At 36.1% G+C, this 24,204-nt stretch overlaps 1 protein-coding gene across 2 annotated transcripts in view; it reads left to right on the forward strand.

Moving 5' to 3' along the window:
• Positions 1–23,434, forward strand: part of LOC132551753 (netrin-1-like) — a 48,471-nt gene extending 25,037 nt beyond the window's left edge. The window contains exons 2-7 of one of the 2 annotated variants that reach the window (XM_060215887.1): positions 7,250–7,438; positions 11,913–12,062; positions 12,874–12,912; positions 16,640–16,675; positions 20,747–20,815; positions 21,081–23,434. In XM_060215887.1, the coding sequence (XP_060071870.1) occupies positions 7,250–7,438; positions 11,913–12,062; positions 12,874–12,912; positions 16,640–16,675; positions 20,747–20,815; positions 21,081–21,433 (836 nt within the window). In that variant the 3' untranslated portion in view covers positions 21,434–23,434. The remainder of the gene's footprint in view (positions 1–7,249; positions 7,439–11,912; positions 12,063–12,873; positions 12,913–16,639; positions 16,676–20,746; positions 20,816–21,080) is intronic. The other variant, XM_060215888.1, reaches the window with a different exon arrangement.
• The last annotated feature ends 770 nt before the right edge of the window (positions 23,435–24,204 follow it).

A 24,204-nucleotide genomic window follows, 5' to 3' on the forward strand; every position in this document is an offset into this window, starting at 1 on the left:
AAAACTAATCATAATAAAGTATATCATTTGCCTTATATTATACATTATCTATCGATAAAGCAGCTCCGTTGTGATAACATTCTACAGAGGTAAAAACCCTCGTTAGCTAGCTTTCATTCTATTTGCACGTCGATGAATGGAAGTACATTTCTGATGTAATTTTTTCTCCGATTTTCTTTTCCAATACAGTTTGAATCGAAAGGGATTATGTTCGTTGTATACGGGTAATTCTGAATAGTAAGGAGTTGAAAAAAACTTCATATATCCCTTAAATGCAATTATTCAATTCGCAATACCTTGTGAGAAGCAAACACGACAGACCAAGGGAGTGTTAGCAAAGAATTTCTCCTCATCTCAATGTTAAACTTGTTTGCGATAGACCTGCTCAACGGTGCAAACACTTTACTTGCCGATAACTCAGGGTCATTTCATACATTGTTGTTGAAAAACACACATCGGCGGTAATTGTATGTGTTTTAACACGACCGCATTCTATATATTTAACTTTAAATTGATAGAATAGAGCATTTTGATTTTCTGTTGACTTTAATTAATTCGATATATGAATACAATATTGTTGAAAAGAAGATTGCATTCCCCCCAAACTTTGTCGGTTTTCTATTTCCTTGGGCTGGGATAAGAAAATTAACCACGATGGTACCAGGGGTTCATGTTTTTGTTATTCCTACAACGAGGAAACATTTGCACCTGTGTACAATATAGATTAATCATATAAAAGAATGAGGTTTTCGCTGAATTTTCAATATGTCTAATTCTCTTTCATTACGCAGCATTAATGTCACATTTTGATCAAGGAACGCTACATAACGAGGAGCAATGAAACTTTAGTTAAAGTAATCGAAACAAAAAAATACCAGAAATAACTTAGTTATAATCCAAATTCAAATTCAAGAAAATTAGGGCAAACTATGACCAAAAGAAAGATGAACATAGAAATAAAGTGCAAGGAAAATTAATACAGGTGTTTCAGTAGAGTAAGCGCCTTCTGCTTTATTGACAACACCATGTAAATTTTGATCGATGCAAGTAAGAATGTCACGTTTTCAATGAGAACATGGTCTGCAACATGGAACCAACAGGAAACTAACGAGCATGAAACACGTGGATGAAATACACCGATGTGTGATGATGTATATTTGCTTATGTGAATTAATGCTCTGGTCCAGAGTCGGAATTGTGCTATGTGATTTATATGATATTGGTATTACCTAGCCCACATCAGGTTGATAGCACTAATCATTGTCGTTCCTAGGATGTGTATTTCAAAGTCTATTTACTTGTTGTATATTACGTTAATGCCCCAGTGTAACAGTCTGTGTCGCTATGACTTACCGGTAGCACGTGCGGTTGCGATGTTATACGATAGTTTACGTAACAGTTATGTAAGTCATTAGTATCTCACACCTGTATCCGTCTGTTTTCATTGCAAAGGTGCACGTCAGCGGTCGCCTATCTATTATAACTCTTCAACTCGACATTTTTATTAGCGAAGGTACGTAAGTGAAACGTTTACACACTACAACACTCCATGCGTATATGAAATGTACTCGTATTTGCTCCTTTACGTATTTGTGATTTTTTTCCTGATGACCAATGTTTAGATTTACTGATAGAGTTATCAAGAATAACCAGCTTTCGTATATCGAAGCGTATATGTAAGGGAACGTCTCTTATTTACACAAAGTTTGATTATTTTACGCAAGTAAGAGGTTTATCAAAGTATTCAGTGTTTTTGAGCGGTCGTGCCAACTGTTACTAAAATAAAGTAACTTTGTGCCTTTTTATGTAGTGTTTAACGTCAGTGCAATAGCTAAAATCGTGCAAAATCGGTAGGGATGTCCGAGGTTAATGGGGCATCTCATGTAAACCCGACAGCTCTAGTGTCGGTGGGCAAAACGGACTCTACTCTATTGGTATTAGGAATCTGCCATCTGCCTACAATGTTTTGTATATGAAGCAGGAAGTTAATACCGAGTTTGTATGCGGTAGCCGTCTGGTAGAATTCGATGGGATGTTGTGTGCGAGTTTGAGTGTGGTAGCCGTGTTGTAGTAACAGATAGGATATTGTGGGCGAGTTTGTATGTGGTAGCTGTGTTGTAGTATTGGATGGGATGTTGTGGGCGAGTTTGTATGTGGCAGCCGTGTTGTAGTATTGGATGGGATGTTATGGGTGAGTTTGTATGTTGTAGCCGTGTTGTAGTATTGTATATGATGTTGTGGGCGAGTTTGTATTCGGTAGCTGTGTTGTAGTATTGGATAGGACGTTGTGGGCGAGTTTGTATATGGCAGCCGTGTTGTAGTATTGGATGGGATGTTGTGGGTGAGTTTGTATGTTGTAGCCGTGTTGTAGTATTGTATATGATGTTGTGGGCGAGTTTGTATGTGGCAGTCGTGTTGTAGTATTGGATGGGATGTTGTGGGTGAGTTTGTATGTTGTAGCCGTGTTGTAGTATTGTATATGATGTTGTGGGCGAGTTTGTATGTGGCAGTCGTGTTGTAGTATTGGATAGGATGTTGTGGGCGAGTTTGTATGTGGCAGCCGTGTTGTAGTATTGGATGCGATGTTGTGGGTGAGTTTGTATGTTGTAGCCGTGTTGTAGTATTGTAAAGGATGTTGTGGGCGAGTTTGTATGTTATAGCCGTGTTGTAGTATTGTATAGGATGATGTGGGCGAGTTTGTATGTGGTAGCTGTGTTGTAGTATTGGATGGGATGTTGTGGGCGAGTTTGTATGTGGCAGCCGTGTTGTAGTATTGAATAGGATGTTGTGGGCGATTTTGTATGTGGCAGCCGTGTTGTAGTATTGGATGGGATGTTGTGGGTGAGTTTGTATGTTGTAGCCGTGTTGTAGTATTGTATAGGATGTTGTGGGCGAGTTTGTATGTGGCAGTCGTGTTGTAGTATTGGATAGGATGTTGTGGGCGAGTTTGTATGTGGCAGCCGTGTTGTAGTATTGGATGGGATGTTATGGGTGAGTTTGTATGTTGTAGCCGTGTTGTAGTATTGTATAGGATGTTGTGGGCGAGTTTGTATTCGGTAGCTGTGTTGTAGTATTGGATGGGATGTTGTGGGCGAGTTTGAGTGTTGTAGCCGTGTTGTAGCATTGGAAAGGATGTTGTGGGCGAGTTTGTATGTGGTAGCCGTGTTGTAGTATTGGATAGGATGTTGTGGGCGATTTTGTATGTGGTAGCTGTGTTGTAGTATTGGATGGGATGTTGTGGGCGAGTTTGTATGTGGTAGCCGTGTTGTAGTATTGGATGGGATGTTGTGGGCGAGTTTGTATGTTGTAGCCGTGTTGTAGTATTGGATAGGATGTTGTGGGCGAGTTTGAGTGTTGTAGCCGTGTTGTAGTATTGGATGGGATGTTGTGGGTGAGTTTGTATGTTGTAGCCGTGTTGTAGTATTGTATATGATGTTGTGGGCGAGTTTGTATGTGGCAGTCGTGTTGTAGTATTGGATAGGATGTTGTGGGCGAGTTTGTATGTGGCAGCCGTGTTGTAGTATTGGATAGGATGTTGTGGGTGAGTTTGTATGTTGTAGCCGTGTTGTAGTATTGCAAAGGATGTTGTGGGCGAGTTTGTATGTTGTAGCCGTGTTGTAGTATTGAATAGGATGTTGTGGGCGAGTTTGTATGTGGCAGCCGTGTTGTAGTATTGGATGGGATGTTGTGGGTGAGTTTGTATGTTGTAGCCGTGTTGTAGTATTGGATAGGATGTTGTGGGCGAGTTTGAGTGTTGTAGCCGTGTTGTAGTATTGGATGGGATGTTGTGGGCGAGTTTGTATGTTGTAGCCTTGTTGTAGTATTGAATAGGATGCTGTGTGCGAGTTTGAGTGTTGTAGCCGTGTTTTGTAAGTATTGGTGGGACTATCGTTTAAGAGTTTGTATGTGATAGTTGTGCTGTAGAATTGTATGGGATTCTGTGAATGAGTTTACGTAAGGTGAATGTGTTGAAGTATCGCTGCGGATGTTGTACACGGGTTTGTGTGTTGTCGAAATGCGTTGAAAATTACCCAGTTTGTTCCTTTAGGCGGGTCTGATTTAGTTGTATGTACAACATGTATCGATTACATACACTTGAGATGTAAGTACAGCTTGCAGCGATATTCCTCTCTGATTAAACTCGTGTAAAACACGTGTTTATTACCATTTTAAAACGAGATTTCAAACTTTTCAGTGCCAAATAAAATGATGATAATTCCGGAAGTTTGTTGAACGGTTTTATAGACTTTGTTAAGATAATATCGACGGTGTCAAGGTTTACGACGCAATGATAACACGTGGGAGGAGTCAGTAATATGTTAATGCTTATAAGTGCGGTTTACGTGTTGATTTTAAATTATCTTATGCAATATTCTTTTCTTTTTAAAGATTCTTTTCAAATCTGTTGATAAACCTTTTCAGGGCTGAGTGAGACGGTGTTTGTTAAATCCAATGTAACATTTTTGGTTATTCGGTGTGGGCCAGTTTATGTTATTTGGTGTGTAATTCCGCTTTAGTAAATTTGTGTTTACCAGTTTTGGGTAATTGGTGAAAAAAAGGCTTATATGCTGTTTTTTGACTAATTTTTATTATTATTTTGCGAATATGTATATACAGCTTTTCTCTGTGTGATACACAGTTTTTTCTAGTTGGTGCGTTGGCTGGTTTGGGTATTCATGATGTATGCATTTTCTTTATTCGCTATAATTACTATTTTTTAGTCATTCCGGATGTTTACTGGTTTGGGTAAATCTGTTTTTTTGTTGGATTTGAATATTTATATATTATATATCATGTATGCTAGTTTTTTTTCTTTTCATGTTTAGTACGAATGCTTGTTTGGATCGTTTGCGTTGGCAATTGGATGTGTATGTTTGGGTGGTTGTTTGTTATGAATGCTATAATACTTTAATAAAGCGCTTATTTACCTTACTTTGGGTTAGTGGAAGTATCATTTTGTAAACATTCTGTTAGGATATCGTTTTTTATATAAGATATTTACATTTGCTGATGGAAACAAAAACTGTTGTGGGAGATGGAATGCCGAGTATACGGACGATAGGGTGTCATTGGGAAGGAGAATGTGATGTGCGTGGTGTCCTAGGGTAACATATCACATATCAGGTGCAATTCTGTACCCGATCACCAGGTGGACTTTCAACCATTCTCATACCGCCACGAGGATCATATCGTATGATAGTGGTTTAACGTTGTCTGCTATTTACGTATTCCTACCATCCCTGTTGCATGTCAGAGGATGTGATTTAATTGCCTCGACGGGATCAAATAAGACCCTTATTCGTCTACAACACGCGACGTTTACCCCTAATGTTCGGATAGTTCACATCTAGGCTAATCGACGGTGAAGCAAAGAATAAGCGACGCAGTACCTTGATGAAACATGGGAAAGAGCTACAAACTAAACCTGTCGAGTGTTCCTGATGTATCTATATAAAAACAAGGGCCAGTGAGAGAATGGGAGTGTATAGGCATTCATCCAATAATTTATACGTTTGAATCCATTAACTTCTGAAGTATAAACCATAAACTTTTCCTCAGCACAACTCATTGACATTGGATATAGATACCTCGTATTCATTCAAATTAATACATGTTAGCAAGCACGTGCTACGTCTCAAATTTAGATTTGAGACAAGGATCATATTTTGTATTTATGGTAAACAATATCACATTGATGTCTTCCAAATTTCATTTTTTATTTTATTTTTTAAATTTCTAAATAAATTTAAACGGCTATTTTCGTCTTTGGAATGGATGTAATAAAATAAAATGATTACGTTGGGTGATATATATTAATCGTTCCCTCGGGGTTATGCCATGCTACTTACAATATTTCCCTGCGGAAGTGACTCCCGCTGTTCAAGGAAGTAAGCCTGGAAAATATTCCCGTGCATCGGAAAGATCGACAAAATGTTAAATTTTTTGAAATTAAGTCCCCCGACCACACTTGGAATAATTAAAGGATGGACTACGTAGAAGAAGGTTAGCTCATTTTTGAGAACATTAAAGATAGGGATATGGGTTAATAGAATTCCCTGTAACACTTTAAAGTGTTAAATACTAAATAGTTCAAAAGCTTCACGCTCGGGTAATGGAAAAGATAGTGTGTGAAGCTGTGGGACATTCTCAATGATTGTAATAGGATGATCAGCGGGAAGCTGTCCAATCAAACCAAGAATTGTAGAGAATAGTTTACCGACATCACATACCTTCTCGGAAGGATCTTCCAAGACATGATTTGAAACAAGCAAAAAAGATTGACTAGACAACCGAAGAATGAAATACATACATAAAAAACAATATTCAAGGTTCACTGCGAAACGTAAGCAACACATTGTAACCTCTATATACGTTTCAGCGATGAAATCGCATATAATGGATGATGAGAACGCTAACGAAATCGCTTGGTTATCACCTGCTGTTCCTCTATACGTCCAGTTATCTGATAATTGGAAATGGAAATATATTAAAAAGGTAACAAAAAGTTGTGTTCATTTAAAAAGATGCAGATTGTTTATACAAAACGTTTTATTTAAAATATTTGAAGAAAAGAACATCCTTTCACCAATACTACAAAATTACCGATGTTATATCATTTAAACGTAATTAGGACAACTACCATCCGTTACAATTCAGTAAGTGGTGTATTTTGTTTTCCGTGAATAATATCCGTAATGAGTTATTAAGGTGATTAAGAAATTCAATGACAGTGAGTAGTTACATATATACCGTGTGTAAAAACGATATTATCCACTAATTTAATTAAAACAATTGACTGTATATGCTGTTGTCACACCATTGTGATATAGAACATATATTCTGGGGTAGCATAGTGTCATCATATATTTATCATATACTTTTATATCTATGGTCGGATTAAATGAATAAGCATGGTATGTAAAAGCAAGTAAGTTCAATACTTATATACACTTATCCTACTATTTTATTGTCTTTTACAGATTCGTTCTCAGTGTAAACTTGATTAATATGATCCTTCAAATGATGGTGAAGTGTCGTCATTTGATGGTTACAATGATGACGTTATAAGGGACACTCTCTGTTTATGATATAATTCAAGTAGTTATATTTAGAAATTTTGTTTTCGATACGTATATCATTAAGTCTTAATTGTTGATTTGTTTCTAGCTTAGATACGCTACATTCCATTGGTGGTTTATTCCGATCAATTCACAATATAGATCTTCATGATGTACATTGTCTATTTCAGCATGCAACTGCAACCTCCACGCCAGACAATGTCGGTTCAATAAGGAACTGTATATCTTATCGGGTCAAAAGAGCGGAGGGGTTTGCATCAAGTGTCGCCACAACACAGCTGGCAGAAATTGTCATTATTGCAAAGAGGGCTTCTATAGGGACTCGAGCAAGCTTATTACACACAGAAAGGCTTGCAAAGGTAGGAAATTTAGAGTACTTCTTTAACATCATACTTTCTTTTTTACAGCCTGCAATTGCAATTTGCATGCTCGGCGCTGCCGCTTTAACCGAGAGCTGTTTGAGCTTTCCGGCCAAAAGAGCGGTGGAGTTTGCCTGCGCTGTAAGCACAACACTGCGGGAAGGTTTTGCCACTATTGTAAACAGGGTTATTACAGAGACCCTACCAAGCACGTTACCCACCGCAGGGCATGTAAAGGTAGGCTGCTACTGCCTCTAGTTCTCCTCATCACCTGCTGCACTCTCCTTTATATATCGTAGAGCTACCAGCGCACTGATACCGGCTTACCTCGCTAATGGCCAATCTGTCTTACGCTGACCTTACTAAAATATCACATATGATAACGTACCTAATTCTGGAATTGTCGCCACATCGGAAACAGTATTATACAGTTAACTTCATGATTACATCAGTAACATCACACATCATCAAACTATAGTAATAACAATGAGTATTTTTATGTAATTGGTAAGAAACGGGCGTCATCATGTCTCTTTGCTGGCACATACTTTTTGATAATTGAAGGAAACTCGAAAGCGAAATTTATTTGCAATGGCTCGAAAAAGGACAACAATAGAACATGGGGAAATGATTGATGGTGGGTTTGCATTACTTGAAAAATGGAGGTATCACAGTCGTACACATGGGGAACATCCGTGAAAGACGTTGCCAAAGCGGTTAAGGGGAGAGGCTGTGATACAATCCATCGCAGGATCCGCCTGACACAGGGAGGGTAGGGCTGGAGATGTTCTTCTGGTTCTATAAGGGAAGGGGGATAGTGGTAACATATGTAGGCGGATCTTACTAGAGTGATGTGATGGGGAGGGGGTTCACAGACCCAGAGTTTAACATGGACACGTGTAAGCGATGCAGTGGTCCTTGAAAAGAAGTCTTTATGGCTTACCTAGCACAGGTGTGGACCAGACTCCGGCTGGTGGGGCTTAATGCTAAAGAAAAAGATGGTTAATAACGAAACCAAGCTTTAAATGTCTAACTGAATCCAGCTGGTTAGAACGTGAAAATTAACATTACCCAACGATCATAACCACATTGGCATGTTTTTGAAAACTAAATTAATTCTGTTTATTGGTGTGTTTCCACTTAGGTCGATGCAATCTTTGCGCTAGCAGGCATATAAGTCGATTGCAAGAGGTGTGAAAAGACCGCGTTAACACAACATTTTTTATCCCGCCCAACATCTCGGAAACAAGCTTAAAGTGGAATTCTCCAATTAACCGTACTTTTTTAGATATGATATTCTTATAGTTTATTATAACTATTTGTAAACTTAGTAAAAAAAACACGTGTCTTATAGTGCCCACACATACTCTGTTATTCAGTATAAGATTTAATTTTACGCGAAAAATATTCCTTAATCAACGATAACATGTAAGAAGACACGAAATATGTTATCCGTAGGGAAAGCAGTATTTGTCCCCTTAAATTAAATCTAACATGACTCTATTTATATGTTTTTCTAGAATTTCAATCAAGACACTAATATTTTTACACGAGGAAGCAGATTATAACATAACTACTAATAATAAAACTTTTTTTAAAAAAAATGTTGAAACAAATTTATCTTGTCATATGTAAATTGACGACGAGGATAGTTTGAAAGTAATTTATAATGTTTCCGGTTTGATTAAACTTCGATAACTGCTTAATTTGCAGGCAATTTCAGTGCGAAAATGAAATAGTAATTTCTCGCAATGTTATTGATATACTAGTAACTACAGCTTGTAATATACAGAACTCATGGTTGAACTTTAAGAACATATATATTTAGTAATAGTAGGTAATTAATCCAATCTTTTATTTATTTCGTTATTGTTAGGTCATTTGACAACATGACACTAATCATTCAATAAAGCAGGCGTCGCTTCTAATCTCTCTCTTAACAGTAACATTACTAGGTCTTTCTTAGCAATCGTCCCGCTCCTTCTTGAAAACCCGATTTCAGACATTGAACTCCCTTCTTTTGTGTCACCTGTTCTAATCATCCATTTTGCTTTTAATGACAACGGTGTTTATGTGTGACACTTATAAGATAAAAGGATTTTGCCGGCAGTATTCTATATTCCAGTCCTTATTTATCGGTGTAAATGTCTTCTGGAATTCGATACAAGCTTCCGATTAACACTTGAGTTATTAAGAGGCTGTGACAAAACGTTCATTGAAATCTACCCAAGGACTATCAAAAGCGGTCCATGTCACTAGTAGTAACACCTATTTCATTAGTACTAATAGCTATACTCCAGATAAGCTCTCAAGTAGACCTCCACGAAGTGGTAGTATTCAAGGGGTTGGACGCACCAACGCCCCAGGCAATTAACACCTTGGCTTCTAATATGTTTTCTTTCGGTCATGGTGACGTCACCAACGTTCTCGTAAGTGGAAAGCACCAAAATTGCATTTACCCCAGACCTGTAGTGTCTCACATAAGAAGGTACTACTCATATATCTATATATCACATGAGTATTTTCTATTATGCAAACTTTTTTCCGAAGAATTTTTCGCTCACTGAACCAAAGCAAATTATTTTTTAACAAATAGGTGAGAAATGTTTGTAAATATAGATTGCTGTGATATATATTGGTTTGACTACTGGTGTTGACCTGTTTACCATATATATTGAAAAAAAAAGTTTTTTGTAATATTGTTGAAATTGGTATCTTATACGTTAAAATACATAAACATTATGTCTACCATCTTGTTTCCTACCACACTCCTGATATAATTTATTCAGGTGTCTTTTCCAATTACATTTTGTTTGTTTTGCTGAATGGTGTAGACACAGAGCATTGTATATAGAACTGACGTGAATGTTTTCTCGTCTGGGCGATGCTTCAAACTTTGACACCTTCGGTATTGATAAGAAAGTAAAGAGGATTGCAAGGAGGAAGCATTTCCTGTGAAAGAAGTTTTTGTAATTAGTTGCCAGGTGACTTACAGCTATCAGGATGGAAATAATAATATACTGTTCAGAAATACGATTATCAATACAACAACTGAACATTATTATAGATAAAATATGTATTTATTGTATAAGTGTTTTGTGTGGATCGCCAAATTAACTGCAAGTACATGAACGATGCAGATAATTTTGAAGTGTTTTGTTTTGGTTGCTTTGATATTCTATGCTAAAGGTGCAGACAATCTTCCCCTGATCTGACTTATCAGTCAGAAATTGTGTCAGTTCTACTTTAACATGGATGGAGCAGTTCAATAACAGCCTCTTTCAACGGGTTGCAGAAGGCAACTGTTATCAGCGACATCTCTTTTCAACACAGTGCTATTTTAATCGCGATATAATCCGTGTATTTGTAAATATAACTTCTCTGTATGAAAATAAAACATGCTGCATGTTAAAACGCTGTGTTGGATCTTGTTTTTATATTAGGATATGCGTATATATATATGTGTGTGTGTGAGTATGTGTTTGTGTGCTAAATATATTTGATAGACATGTTAATTACTTTAGTAAAAATAACTTCAGAATTTTGTAAAGAAATTTGTATTATGACACCAAAAAGATCCTTGTTTTCATCATTATAACGTTTCCTTACAAGAGAATTAACTGCTATATTAAGTTAGTTACGTAAATGTGTGATTTATTTGCGCGAATACGATGCAGATAATGACTTTTTGTCTGGTTTGTTTGTTTGCTTGTTTACCCATTTTCTTTTTATCATTATTACACGTCATGCAAATCACTAACTTGAATGTAAGAAAAAAATTATAAGATTATGTGTACATGAATATGAAGAATATAAAATTGTGAAAAAAAACTTTTATTTTAAAATCTTAAGACTATATTTTTTTTCAATATATCTATTTGTGCTGCTTCAATTCATCGTTGATATATATCCTTATTGTAGAAGTTTGTTTTTTATGAATTCTCCCACTTTATTGTGGTTTTCCTGAGTTGTATGAAACAAATTAAAGAAAAAAACTGTTGTTAGTTATAAATCTGTCAGAAACAGAAAGTAATTTCCATTTTAATGTGTTTTAAAATAATAGGAAGATATAGCATATCGTAATTCAGAAGTTTGATAAAACATGATAGAGATGTATAATATTGGCCAGACATGAATGATAAGTGTATATTTACTGAGATGGTGTATAAGTGACAGAAATTACATGCATGGAAATATATGACAAAAACCTCCTTTTCTTTCGACAAGGAAGTTGGTTCTGCTGTCTCATCTTTATAAGTAATACTATTTTTCTTTTTGTTTCAAAACATGTCTAGTTCCTTCTGTTCAGTTTATGAAAGATGTTATCCATTGTAGATTTTAACAACCATATTGCTTAACTAACGAAATAAATGTTATTTAAGTCCATGCTTACCTTAGAAAATGATTTATCTTACCCAAACTAATTGAGAAATTCTTATGCGTAAATCTTAATACCCTGTCATTGTTTTATCAGGCTGTGACTGTCATCCCGTCGGCGCCCTTGGCCGTACCTGTAATCAATCAACTGGACAGTGTCCATGCAAGGATGGGGTAACTGGTCTCACGTGCAATAGATGTGCAAAGGGATACCAGCAGAGCAACTCGCCCATCGCCCCGTGTATAAGTAAGTTATTCCATTTTACACTCGATCCCCTCACACATTGAATTGTGAAGATGATATCGTACATAAAAAAAACAATATTTTTATCACGTAGTTAATGTAATTGAAATGTGTTTTCTAATGTTTCGCCTTTGTTCCAGTATTTGTAAATTATACCTTGTTTTAAGAGTATAACGAAATGTAGTGTCCTCCCTATATTCTTTCTTTTATTTCTTCTTTTTTTTAACTTTAATTTTGCCTTTCGGTTATTCTTGACTTTTAACTTCATTACAATGTTTTGAGTTTTGTTGATTAAACGCTAAAATGAGCCGACGCTGAGGCATAACTAGCTAACGCTACTTCGCACCACAAATCAACACCATCATTTACATCAAAATTCCTTTATGATGTCTCGAATGGCCATTGCAATTTATTAAGTATTTCTGCATAAAAAGTTTAAACGATTATTAGGATACCATGGCAATAAATATGGTGGCATTGGTACAAAAAAGAAATTCTTTTATAAGTAATATGTTTTGCATGTTCTTACACATGTCAGGATGATTTACATTTTAAAACCCACTCAGGTTGCTATGATATGCATGGGTAGAGAGCGTCCCACCTTGGTTAAGTTCCATACATCACCACTATGTATATGCGCGTTAATGTTTCCGTCGTGTCCTTTAAGTTTTTTTTCTGTTTTACACGTGTTTTAATGCGCAGATGCAGTTAGAAATAGAGAAACAGTTTGTCGCATCATTGTTACTTGGCACTACTTTGTATTTGCGGAACAAATATTGTATTATTTTTGGAAAATGACATTCCTCTATTTCAGGAACTGCCAACTCGACATCGAACGATTACAACAAAAATAGTTTGTGTTATTATTACGTCTAGCGCATGCGTAGATGAGATACATTTTGAATAGCTTAGAGAAAGGAAAACGGAGTTCATGACTGGCATCTGTGATGTTTTAAAGTTACTTTTCTGTGTTTTTAATGTTTTCGAAAACGATATGGCATGGTTAGATTTAATACTTATGTAGATATTACTGGTCAATCAGTGACCATTGTTTTAGCACTTTATGTGTCCACTTTGTACTAACATTTGCCTCACTAACAGTGTGGTCTCGATAGTATAATGCATATGTAAAACAAACACGTTGAAGACCTCAATTATCAGTGTTTTATCGTATAAAAAATATTAAGCAGATGGCACGCGCAATTTCTATTTTTTAGCCCTAATCTTAGTATAAAAATAACCTAACCACAAAAACCTCATTTACTACAAAAATACATGTACCATATAAATTTTCTTTTCTACAAAAATCCTCTAACCGAAATATAAAGCTGAGGCAAATTATAAAACTACTTCTACCCTTGTTAAAAACTATTACAAATTACGAAAAAAGTCTTCAACTCGTACTTCAGAGCTTTCCTAAATTTTCCATAACCTAACTACGGAACTACTTCTAACCTGACTACGAAACTACATTCTCAAATGATCGCCAGCTTTAGGATGTTTGGTCCAACAGTAGATGTATAACATACTGTATTGTCATCAGAACTCTAAAAGAGGAATATTATGTTTTGGCGAATTGAATATATAAACGTATACGTGAATTCGGCTCCTAACAAATAATCTATGACGGCAGTGAAGGAAGCTGTGGGTTTGACATTTTATCTGTTTATTATTGTACCGTGTGCAGCTACCGTGAGCCCAGTGCGGGAACATCTGTTCACTCGGCTTTCTCTGTTACGGGAGTATATAAAGTATAGATAATGTTCTTGTATTTCATAACCTAAATCGTCTACACTTAATACTTCAACTTAGTTCCAAACATATATTAAAATACAGGACATAAATACTTTGTAAGATAAAGCTATTTCATTATTGCATGACAAATGTTTGTGCGTGACTGAATCAGTTGTCGTAGACTGCTCGTTTTCAATAGAAAGAGAGAAAATATGTATCTATATAACGAGTCTATTTTACTCTACCTCCTCGCCCTACATCTCAATTTACTCCGAGTGCGGTCAGTAAAGGAGGGGATACTAAATGCACATAAAACAGCTGCCTGTAACTTAACTCTCCTAATGACATCAAAACGTGGCTTTATGATACGTGAAAATATGTTGACTATTGCTTGTAATGAATCCTGCCGAGTTGTCCTACAATATATGATGGATATTTTGGTGATTAAAGATAACAGAAGTTTTTTGTTGGGGTATTTCCACTGGAAATCGCTTTCCTTACATTACGTTTTCGTTTTCTTCCACATTTCTATTAACCCCAGTGCAAGTAACGCATTTATTATACAATTGGAAGGAGTCCACCTTGCAGTAAGCTTCAATAAAATATATATCAAACTGTTTTTCCGTATCTACAACTTGGTAAAAATATCCATACATTAAACAATCTACAAAAAATAAATTACTGATGTTCTTGAACGTGTAACCGATAGATTTCTGATTGACGGGTTATCTTAAATGACTTCCTCGTTGGGTAACCGGGATCGAGGTGGCGTGTGCCTAGATCCTAACACTTTGTTCTACAAATTGCCTAGTTGCGAATAGATGAAGATTTCGAATACCGAAACAGCTGAAACTCTGCAAGTGACTTTTCTTGTGAAGTGGTTTTAAACTAGAAAATGTGTTATCTGTTCTCGAGTTGTGCGTTTAGTTTTATATATATGCTATGAAATTGGCCCAAACGGTGCTCGTAAAATTATCATTACGTAAGAGAATTAAGGGCATAAAACTTTGACAGCTATTACATGAAGGTTGTAAAGTGGATCCGGCAGGTGTCATATTACAGTCCAGATTTCAATCATACCATAGACAATTCAAAACTTTAAACCACCAAAAAACTTCCTTCGTGTAGGAGTTCGTTCGTACAGTCATACATATAGATTTACGTTTAAAACACGTAGGCGTTAACCATATACATACCAACAATTACCATTGTGGCGGTTACACCATGCATCGCCCATGTGGATAGCAATACCATAGTTTAATACTATTTTGGTAATAGCTACCATGAAGATGAATGAAAATTCTTTTAAATCATTAATTTTCATGGAGCATTAATTTTCGTTTATTACTCGGTACTCTTACACGAATTCATATGTATAAGTACAAGTATTGAACCGTATCTACCAACGAAATGAAGAGCCCACAAAAAAATTCCCAGGAAAATTGACCCCCACGAGAATTTATGATTTTACAGTACAGGATGCATCCTAGGATTGGACTCAACTGTGTTGATATTGATGTAGAGTATGGAAACTTGGAGGCGAGATAGGTAGATCTAGAACTGTCGAGCTTATGTGAATAAGGAACAGTAAATGTAATGTATTTTCACTTTGGGATAATCTGATATCGTGATCTTAACACATACATGTAAACTCTGGTACTGATTTTGGTAAATACAGATGAATTGGAGATAATTAATGGACCTTGTTCATGGTTTTTGGTTTTTTTTTCTATTTTGGTTTTATTTACCTTTTGCTGTCAATTTTAAACACCAATTTATAAAAGTTTATCCAAGTTTCATCACATCTTTTGACGCTAATATCGCCCATTGACTTGTAGTTATGGAATGGTGTTTGTTTTGACCCCCCTCCAACAACATATATCATGTCAAATAGAATTAAACTTGTTGATGCATTTAACCAGGCACGCATGGATCGGTCTTACTATGCGATTGGCATGTTTACCATCAGTCAAGCTCAATTTTATCTCAGTGCATGCTTGTGTAGGAAAAAGTCTGTATTAATTATCATGTTCCTGTATTTGCATATGTATTTAGGTCGTGAACGACAAACACTTTCGTAACAGGGGTGAAACACACATGAGCTTATTAAGAGGGATTTCAATTAACATTTTTTATATCAATATGGCACGGCAAGCGATAAGTGTAAGCTGTTCGTATGCTTTTTGTTTCTTGGTTTGAATAAATATATTCAGTCATGAAGTCATTCGTCTTAAGCTTTAGTTACATTTTATGTTGTTTAAGGGTTTGGTGTAGTCAGACAGCAGGTCTAGCTTGTGACACGAAATGTCCTAGCTTGTAAATACCTGTAGAAGGTAGCGTTCTAGGTTTCTTGGCACGTGCATGTCGGGGAAATCTCGTGCATCCCTGTCTAACACCGGATGTGTATACCTCAGTTGTCTGATCACAAAGCGATGCTGTAACTAATTTTCTTGCATTGGACATAAGATTCCAAAGAAAATTTTAGATGTTATCATTTTTCAGTTTTGCCAAACTCATAAGAATTATTGCATTAAATGTTCGAAATTGCTCCAAAGTTCTAGTAAACCAGACAAAATTGAATATGATCTAGCAAATGAAAGAGCGATTACGCAGATAGGTGTCGCAATAGTGCAGGCGCGGCGCACAGCGGTAGCCGTGATATATATATATATTTGTGTTCTTTTATATATATATTTGTCTGTTTGTTACATTATGTATGTATTTAGTTGTTTTAGTTCGATCCCATCCATAAACTTTGTTCTGTTACCTCTTTTAGGTAAATTTACGTAAGACAAGGTCCTAGTGACATTTTCTTTGCTCATATTGCTTTGTTTTGGCTTTTTCAGAGATCCCTGTTTCGCCCACTCCAAGGCCCCGACCAGGTAGGTCTTCAAGAATATTTCTCCAAAACCATCAAATATTCTGTCTTTATTTCTCAAGGGTTAAGAATGGTCGTAATATCATGTTATTTTGAAATCGAGTTACACAGATTTAATGAATAGAGCAAGAAATACACAGGCAAACATGGATTAACACAGATGAGCGAGTTTGTTTGAATACTTAATGATAGGGCCTGTATGATAGTATCCAGGACGGGGCTAACACTACAGGTGGACTTTAACGGTGGTAACACCTATCTTCCCGGTATGAGGCTAATTCCGCATCAAATGTGCAAATACATGACTTATGAGACGTTACTAAAATTTAAATCAAACCTATGATTCTTTATTCATTTTCTTTGATGGAGAAATGTGTCCTCTAGGAGAAAAGAATAGAACTTAATCCTCTACAAACCTGGATCTAACTAAATTACAGGATCACATAAAGTCACACAAAGCCACATACGGCAAGAGAGTAACCTGTATTCAATAAATTTGACATAAGTTTTTGAATCAAACATTTGATTTGTTGCTAATATAACGCCTAGTGTCACGATTAATCCAAAATATCAAACTCTCTTACGGTTGAAGACTTCCCAAGAGCTATCCCAGATCACACTTCAGTAGAAAATGCAATATCAGACGAAAGGCCTATCGCTTCGTTTACTCGTGTGAAAGCTATGACCAATGCTATGATTGATTGTGGAGTTTGGGAAAGCTTTTCGTTTAATGGGCCGGATTGAGCGCTAACACTCTGTTACAAGACGGAAGAAGAGCTGTGGATTGATGAGAGACCACAGCACCTAGCATACTGTTTGTGTCTCCATTCACTACTAATACCCGCCTTCCTATTTGAAATCAGAAATTATTTTGGTTGGTGCGCGTCCAGTTTGATACCATTCCAATTCCAACATTTGTTATGACTTCAATGGCAAGTCCTGAAAGAAAACAACCATGCCTAGACTTAGTGTACACAGTTCGCACTATTTCTTATTGTGGAATGTTTTTCATACGAAATCACGAGTTCCATTGAAATCATTCCGCTTGTATATGCGATGCGCATGTGTATGTATTGTGTGTGGCCCGTACACCTGGCCGCACCAGCTAGGGTCCATTAGGTACGGGAAAAGCATGCGCGTAAAAATTACTTCTCAGAATTGTCGAGAAAATGAGTCTTATACAACATGGTGAAAACATATATTAATAGGAGGTATTACCAAAATGAAATCGTAGAATGAACGCCGAACATAAAAGTGTGCCGCGGAAAGTTATTAATATACAATTAACTAGTGTTACATTAACACAGTCCAGTTTTTATAGCAATGTTTACACTAAGATCACATTTACTGCAACTGCACTTAGCCTTCTGGTATCGAATTTCAAATTGAATGCTGTTTTTATTGCACACTGACTTACCATCGTAATATGTAATTTAAACGCTTCAAAGCTGCTCTATATTAAACAACACATGAGAAGTAACTCAATTTTCCGGATTCAAGTTAAAAATAATTTTGAAAACATGCTTTCATTAACATATTATAGTTAATCATTTAAATGTTATCGGACGATTTCTAAATTGACAGTAAGAAGTAGTTCTAGTTATCCCGATGCCAAACGTAGGTGAAATTACGTTAAAACAGATGGTATATAGAGTTACCTAAACAGACTGTAGGCAAAGTTACCTCTGAAGAGATAGTGAACGAGTTACTGAACAACAGACAGTAGGTGTAGCTACCTTAAAACAGATGATACGTTATGTTAACCTGCTGTAGTTACCTTACAACAGAAAGTAGGTGTAGCTACCTTAAAACAAACAGCAAGGTAGTTATCTTACAACAGACGGTAGGTGTAGTTGCCTTAAAACAGATGATACGTTTAGTTAACCTCCTGTAGTTACCTTACAACAGACAGTAGGTGTAGTTGCTTTAAAACAAACAGCAAGGTAGTTACTTTACATCAGACAGTGGGTGTAGTTGCCTTAAAACAGATAATATGTTTAGTTACCCTGCTTTCGACTGTATGTGGAGTTACTCACACAGTTGTTATAGTTATCTTACAACAGGCGATAGGTATTGTTTCCCTAAAACAGGCAGTAGGTGTAGTTAGTTACCTTACAACAAGCTTTAGGTGTTGTTTCCCTAAAACAGGCAGTAGGTGTAGTTAGTTACCTTACAACAAGCTTTAGGTATTGTTTCCCTAAAACAGGCAGTATTTGTAGTTAATTACCTTACAACAGGCGATAGGTGTTGTTTCCCTAAAACAGGCAGTAGGTGTAGTTAGTTACCTTACAACAAGCTTTAGGTATTGTTTCCCTAAAACAGGCGGTATGTGTAGTTAGTTACCTTACAACAAGCTTTAGGTGTTGTTTCCCTAAAACAGGCGGTAGGTGTAGTTAGTTACCTTACAACAGACGATAGGTGTTGTTTCCCTAAAACAGGCAGTAGGTGTAGTTAGTTACCTTACAACAAACTTTAGGTGTTGTTTCCCTAAAACAGGCAGTAGGTGTACTTAGTTACCTTACAACAAGCTTTAGGTGTTGTTTCCCTAAAACAGGCGGTATGTGTAGTTAGTTACCTTACAACAAGCTTTAGGTGTTGTTTCCCTAAAACAGGCAGTATTTGTAGTTAGTTACCTTACAACAAGCTTTAGGTGTTGTTTCCCTAAAACAGGCGGTATGTGTAGTTAGTTACCTTACAACAAGCTTTAGGTATTGTTTCCCTAAAACAGGCGGTATGTGTAGTTAGTTACCTTACAACAAGCTTTAGGTGTTGTTTCCCTAAAACAGGCAGTATTTGTAGTTAGTTACCTTACAACAAGCTTTAGGTGTTGTTTCCCTAAAACAGGCAGTATGTGTAGTTAGTTACCTTACAACAAGCTTTAGGTGTTGTTTCCCTAAAACAGGCAGTAGGTGTAGTTAGTTACCTTACAACAAGCTTTAGGTGTTGTTTCCCTAAAACAGGCAGTAGGTGTAGTTAGTTACCTTACAACAAGCTTTAGGTGTTGTTTCCCTAAAACAGGCTTTAGGTGTTGTTTCCCTAAAACAGGCAGTATTTGTAGTTAGTTACCTTACAACAAGCTTTAGGTGTTGTTTCCCTAAAACAGGCAGTATGTGTAGTTAGTTACCTTACAACTAACTTTTGTTGTTGTTTCCCTAAAACAGGCGGCAGATATAATTACCTTGTAACAACTGTTAAGTTTGGTTCCCTCAATAGTGCATGACCATAAACATTTTTTTTCGGTATAGTCATTTATCTAACATTTTCCAAACACCAGAAAACACAGGAGGCATTGTGATAAATTATATTGGTATTTTCATGTTGTACAGCACTGTTAATACATCATAGATGAAGTGCAAACTCCAAAAATGACAATGATGTGCACTGCAGCATTGTTTACATAATGTTTATAGCAATAACGTCGTAGTGTAGGTAATTATGACCGTAGATTGAATTAGACTTACATACATTCTACAATTTAACTGTCTAGACAAACCGTAAAACACTGGTAATGTCTTAACGCCCTGTCCTCATACCTTATCACCCAACACTACTGGTCGTTATTAATATCCTTCATTTTGATAACTAATATATAATTTCAAACGTTTTATAATTATACCAATTATCGGCAAAGGTGTGGTTTGGATTGGGAAATATTAAATTTTATACCCCATAATTCTACACAGTGTCGATCAAGGTGGCCGCGCAATCACTGCTCCATTCCCATAACTACAGAGAATTAACGTTACGTTATTAATTATCTGGGATCAGTCTATCAATAAGTGTAAAAATGTAATATTTGAATTTACATTTATATTAGTAAGTACATTGGCAATATATATGGTCGCAATGACCTAGATATCAACCTATTGACCTAGTTATTACTTTATTAACCTAAATAATTATATTGACCTATTTACATTGATATAAACACATTGGCATATATACCAACATATTGACGTAGATATTAACAACTCTGTGTGCACCAATTGAGTTTTCAACTGTTTAAAATGATACACTTTTGATGTTTTTCTGTTTCATGTTGCTTCATATTTTAAGGGTGATTATTTCATTTCAGCCGTTTGTGGAAAATGTAAATCGAAGAACAAGAGAGTCAACATTCGCAAGTATTGCCGCCGAGATTTTGGTTAGTCCCATTTGCCTTCAATCACATAACAATGTTTTGTAAACAAAATATAAATAAATGTCCATACAGTTAAATAGTATTATACAGTTTTACTGTAATCTTAAAATAGAGCCATTTACATGCATCACTTAGCAATAGGATAACTTGTACTGATTGTTTTACGCAACCAAGTAATTTTGTTATTGGCAACAATATGAAGCATTTCTAGACGTGTAGCGTTTTAGATGCGTTGTTTTTAACAGTTGTATTTGTGATTTAATTACAGCAATCCATGCCAACATCCTGTCGAGAGAGACTGTTGGAGATATGGTCAGATTTACAGTTCACGTCATCAGCATATACAAACCAGACCCGAAACAGAACAGGCGAGGTGAAACATACCTGTGGATTCCTAAAAGAGACGTCAAGTGCAAATGTCCGAAACTGCGGCTCAATCGTCAATATCTTCTTATTGGTAAACACCGGAGGCGGAACAATCGTACCGGATATGATGTCGACCGGAAGACTATTGTCATCCGCTGGAAGGATAGGTGGCAACGACGTCTCCGAAGATTCACGAAACACCAACGGAAAGGCAAATGTAGGTCTAAAAGTTCTCTGAGGAAAAAGAGAAATTAAGTTGATGAAACGATATGTGAAATGTATTTCGTTTCAATTGGATTATAGAAAAAAATATATATGGACGCATTTGGAAAAGGAGGATATGTCAGTAAATGTTATTCAGTATTGAATCATGACATGCTATTCCATAAAGACAATGCTATCATGTGTTGATGAACGGATTTGAAATCAACCAAGTGTAACGGGTAACGCATTACACAAACTTCAATGGTGTTCAATAGAATTGCCATTTACAAAGTACCTGGCGGAAAATGATAATGAGCCAATGTGTGTTGTTTACTAAAACCGAAGTGTTTTTGTGACGTCAGATTTTCGCTGTGTCTCTGGAAAATGCAGTCGTTACTTTATCTGTACTCAGCACATTTAAACAAAGGGTTCGGGAAGGCACGTCTGGCAGAATGCCTTTAGTGAATCTAGAACGCTGTCAGTTAGGTCAAGCGGAAATGAAGATTTTTTTAATGTGTGAATATATATGTATAACAGTTTGAAAACATATAGTATATTTTCATACATGTGTTTACAAGGGCAATAGCTCCTGCGATGTCGAATCGATCCCATTTTTATTTATAAAATGGAAAAGTGTCGATTATAATATGAATTTTATCGTGTTTGACATTTGTATAAACATTGTGACACTTAATGTCATTCAATCGGACATATGTTTGTGTTGTAACCGTCTTGATACCCGTTCTTCGTTCCAGTATACACGTTAATATTTGTATAGTATTTGATATATGTATATAGATAATTTAAGCGTTATATTTTACTGTTCATGAAATCTGTTTAAATGTTTCTGTTATAATAACGATCTAATATTGACGCTGTGTCAGTAGATTACCTACATTTGTGTGTAAGGAATCACCATATCATAACATTACCAACTATCATGTCCCTGGGACAAGCCTTTGATATTATCGGTCTAGTATATTTGCCAGTATGACGTAAATGTTTTATTATTGAAACATTTCATACAGCAGAAAGATGTTTCGAATCACCATTGGAACACACGACAAGAAACCAAGTTTTGGAAATTATATGGCCGTGTTCGGGAGAATACAAAGTTTTGTCAGGTTCAATGAAATCATTAAAGATAAAACTGTTATAGATAACTTATTGATTAGGCTGGGTTCTCAAAATGTCACTGGACGTCCTTAATTTAGTTGTAACTTGTTGATATCAGATTGCTAATAGGATGTCAGTAACTTGTGTGGTAATGATTTCACGATATTAAATTCAGATTGAGATGTCTTGCTTTTGAACCAATACAATACAGTAGAATGATAGATACTTTTCATTGACTTGGTTTTTATTTAGATGTTCCGATGATGTACATAAACACTATGCTGTTCCTTTATACCACATTCTAATGTTCATCAGATCTATTGATAATCTGAAAACACTACTGTATGATTATAGAATTGACATTTCGTCTATCAGGACTATATGTATCCGGTATTTAATTTGTCCTGAGTTTGTGAATCTGACATCTAATATGTCCGGACTATGACTACCTGGCACTTACTCTGTTCGGATTATGTGTGCCCGGTATTCATCTGTTCGGGCCATACATACCCGACTGTTAATTTGTCTGGATTATGTGTGTCAGACATTAAGAACGTCCGGATTGTGTGTATCCGGTATTCGATATGTCTTTACTATTCGTTGATGTACGTATAGGGCAAAAACCGTCCGGAGTACGTGTACTGAATTGTCGACTTGTCTGTAGCTAATGTGTCAGCACTAGACCCGTCCGGGGTATATCTACCGGGCTCCTGACACATCCGGACTATTCTACCCGTCTGGAGTATATCTACAGGGCACTTGACACGTCCGGATTATTCGACCCGTCCGGAGATTATGTAATGAACTTTCGATGAATGAGTTTTTACACTAGAGTTTTATCATATGGCAGTTTGATATGTTGGTCGTGCCCATTGTCAATCTTTAACAAACAATTTATGTAAATCTTCATCTAAAATAAATTGAAATAATCTGCTACCATGGTTTTAATTGGCTTTTTATATATGTGTTACTATTATTTCCATATCGGTAAATGAAACCACTCTTTTACCATTAACTGCCGACACATTCAAGTCTGTTAGCAAGATCATTGATTTTAACATCCAATAACACAGAAAGGGGTCGTTATTTGTAGCGTCGCTTTTATATTGGCTTGATGAGCTGCACAATAACTTCTCTTAAGAAAAGAAATCCGTCGAGGAAAGTCGAAAATTTCATGCCATATCATGATACATTACACATTAAACATCAACTTCAATTGTGTTTGGCGTTATGGTGACAATTTTCAAATTAATAAGAGCACACTACGACCTTTTGGGTTATGGTTCTATTGTGTAGCATAATGTTAGTACATTTCTTAACACGACACAGATTTTTCAATATGAACCTATTAGATAGGGTATATATGGAAAGTTTGTCATCTGATGTTTACATACATGTTACTCAAACCCACTGGTAATACACATGTATTTGAAACAGAATGAACATTGAAAAAAATATGAATGAATTGGAAATTCATAATGCTAAATAGTAAGTGTTTAGATAAGAACTCCCTAATATTTGTCTGTTGTAGCGCCTATACCGGCATTGCAAAAATTAGCTCTAGAACAGCTTAGTAACGTCATAAAGATGTTTACGAAGGTCAAGAAGTCAAGGTTACAAGAGAAAATTAAACGTCAAAGTGACATTAATGTCACTTTTAACAAAAACAACCAATGAGATCAAGAAATGCCAATAGATTATGCTGA

This window comes from Ylistrum balloti, unplaced genomic scaffold (assembly GCF_031769215.1).
Source record: "Ylistrum balloti isolate Yb309-2 unplaced genomic scaffold, AGI_CSIRO_Ybal_v1 Utg370212, whole genome shotgun sequence".
In the NCBI taxonomy this organism is placed as follows: domain Eukaryota; kingdom Metazoa; phylum Mollusca; class Bivalvia; order Pectinida; family Pectinidae; genus Ylistrum; species Ylistrum balloti.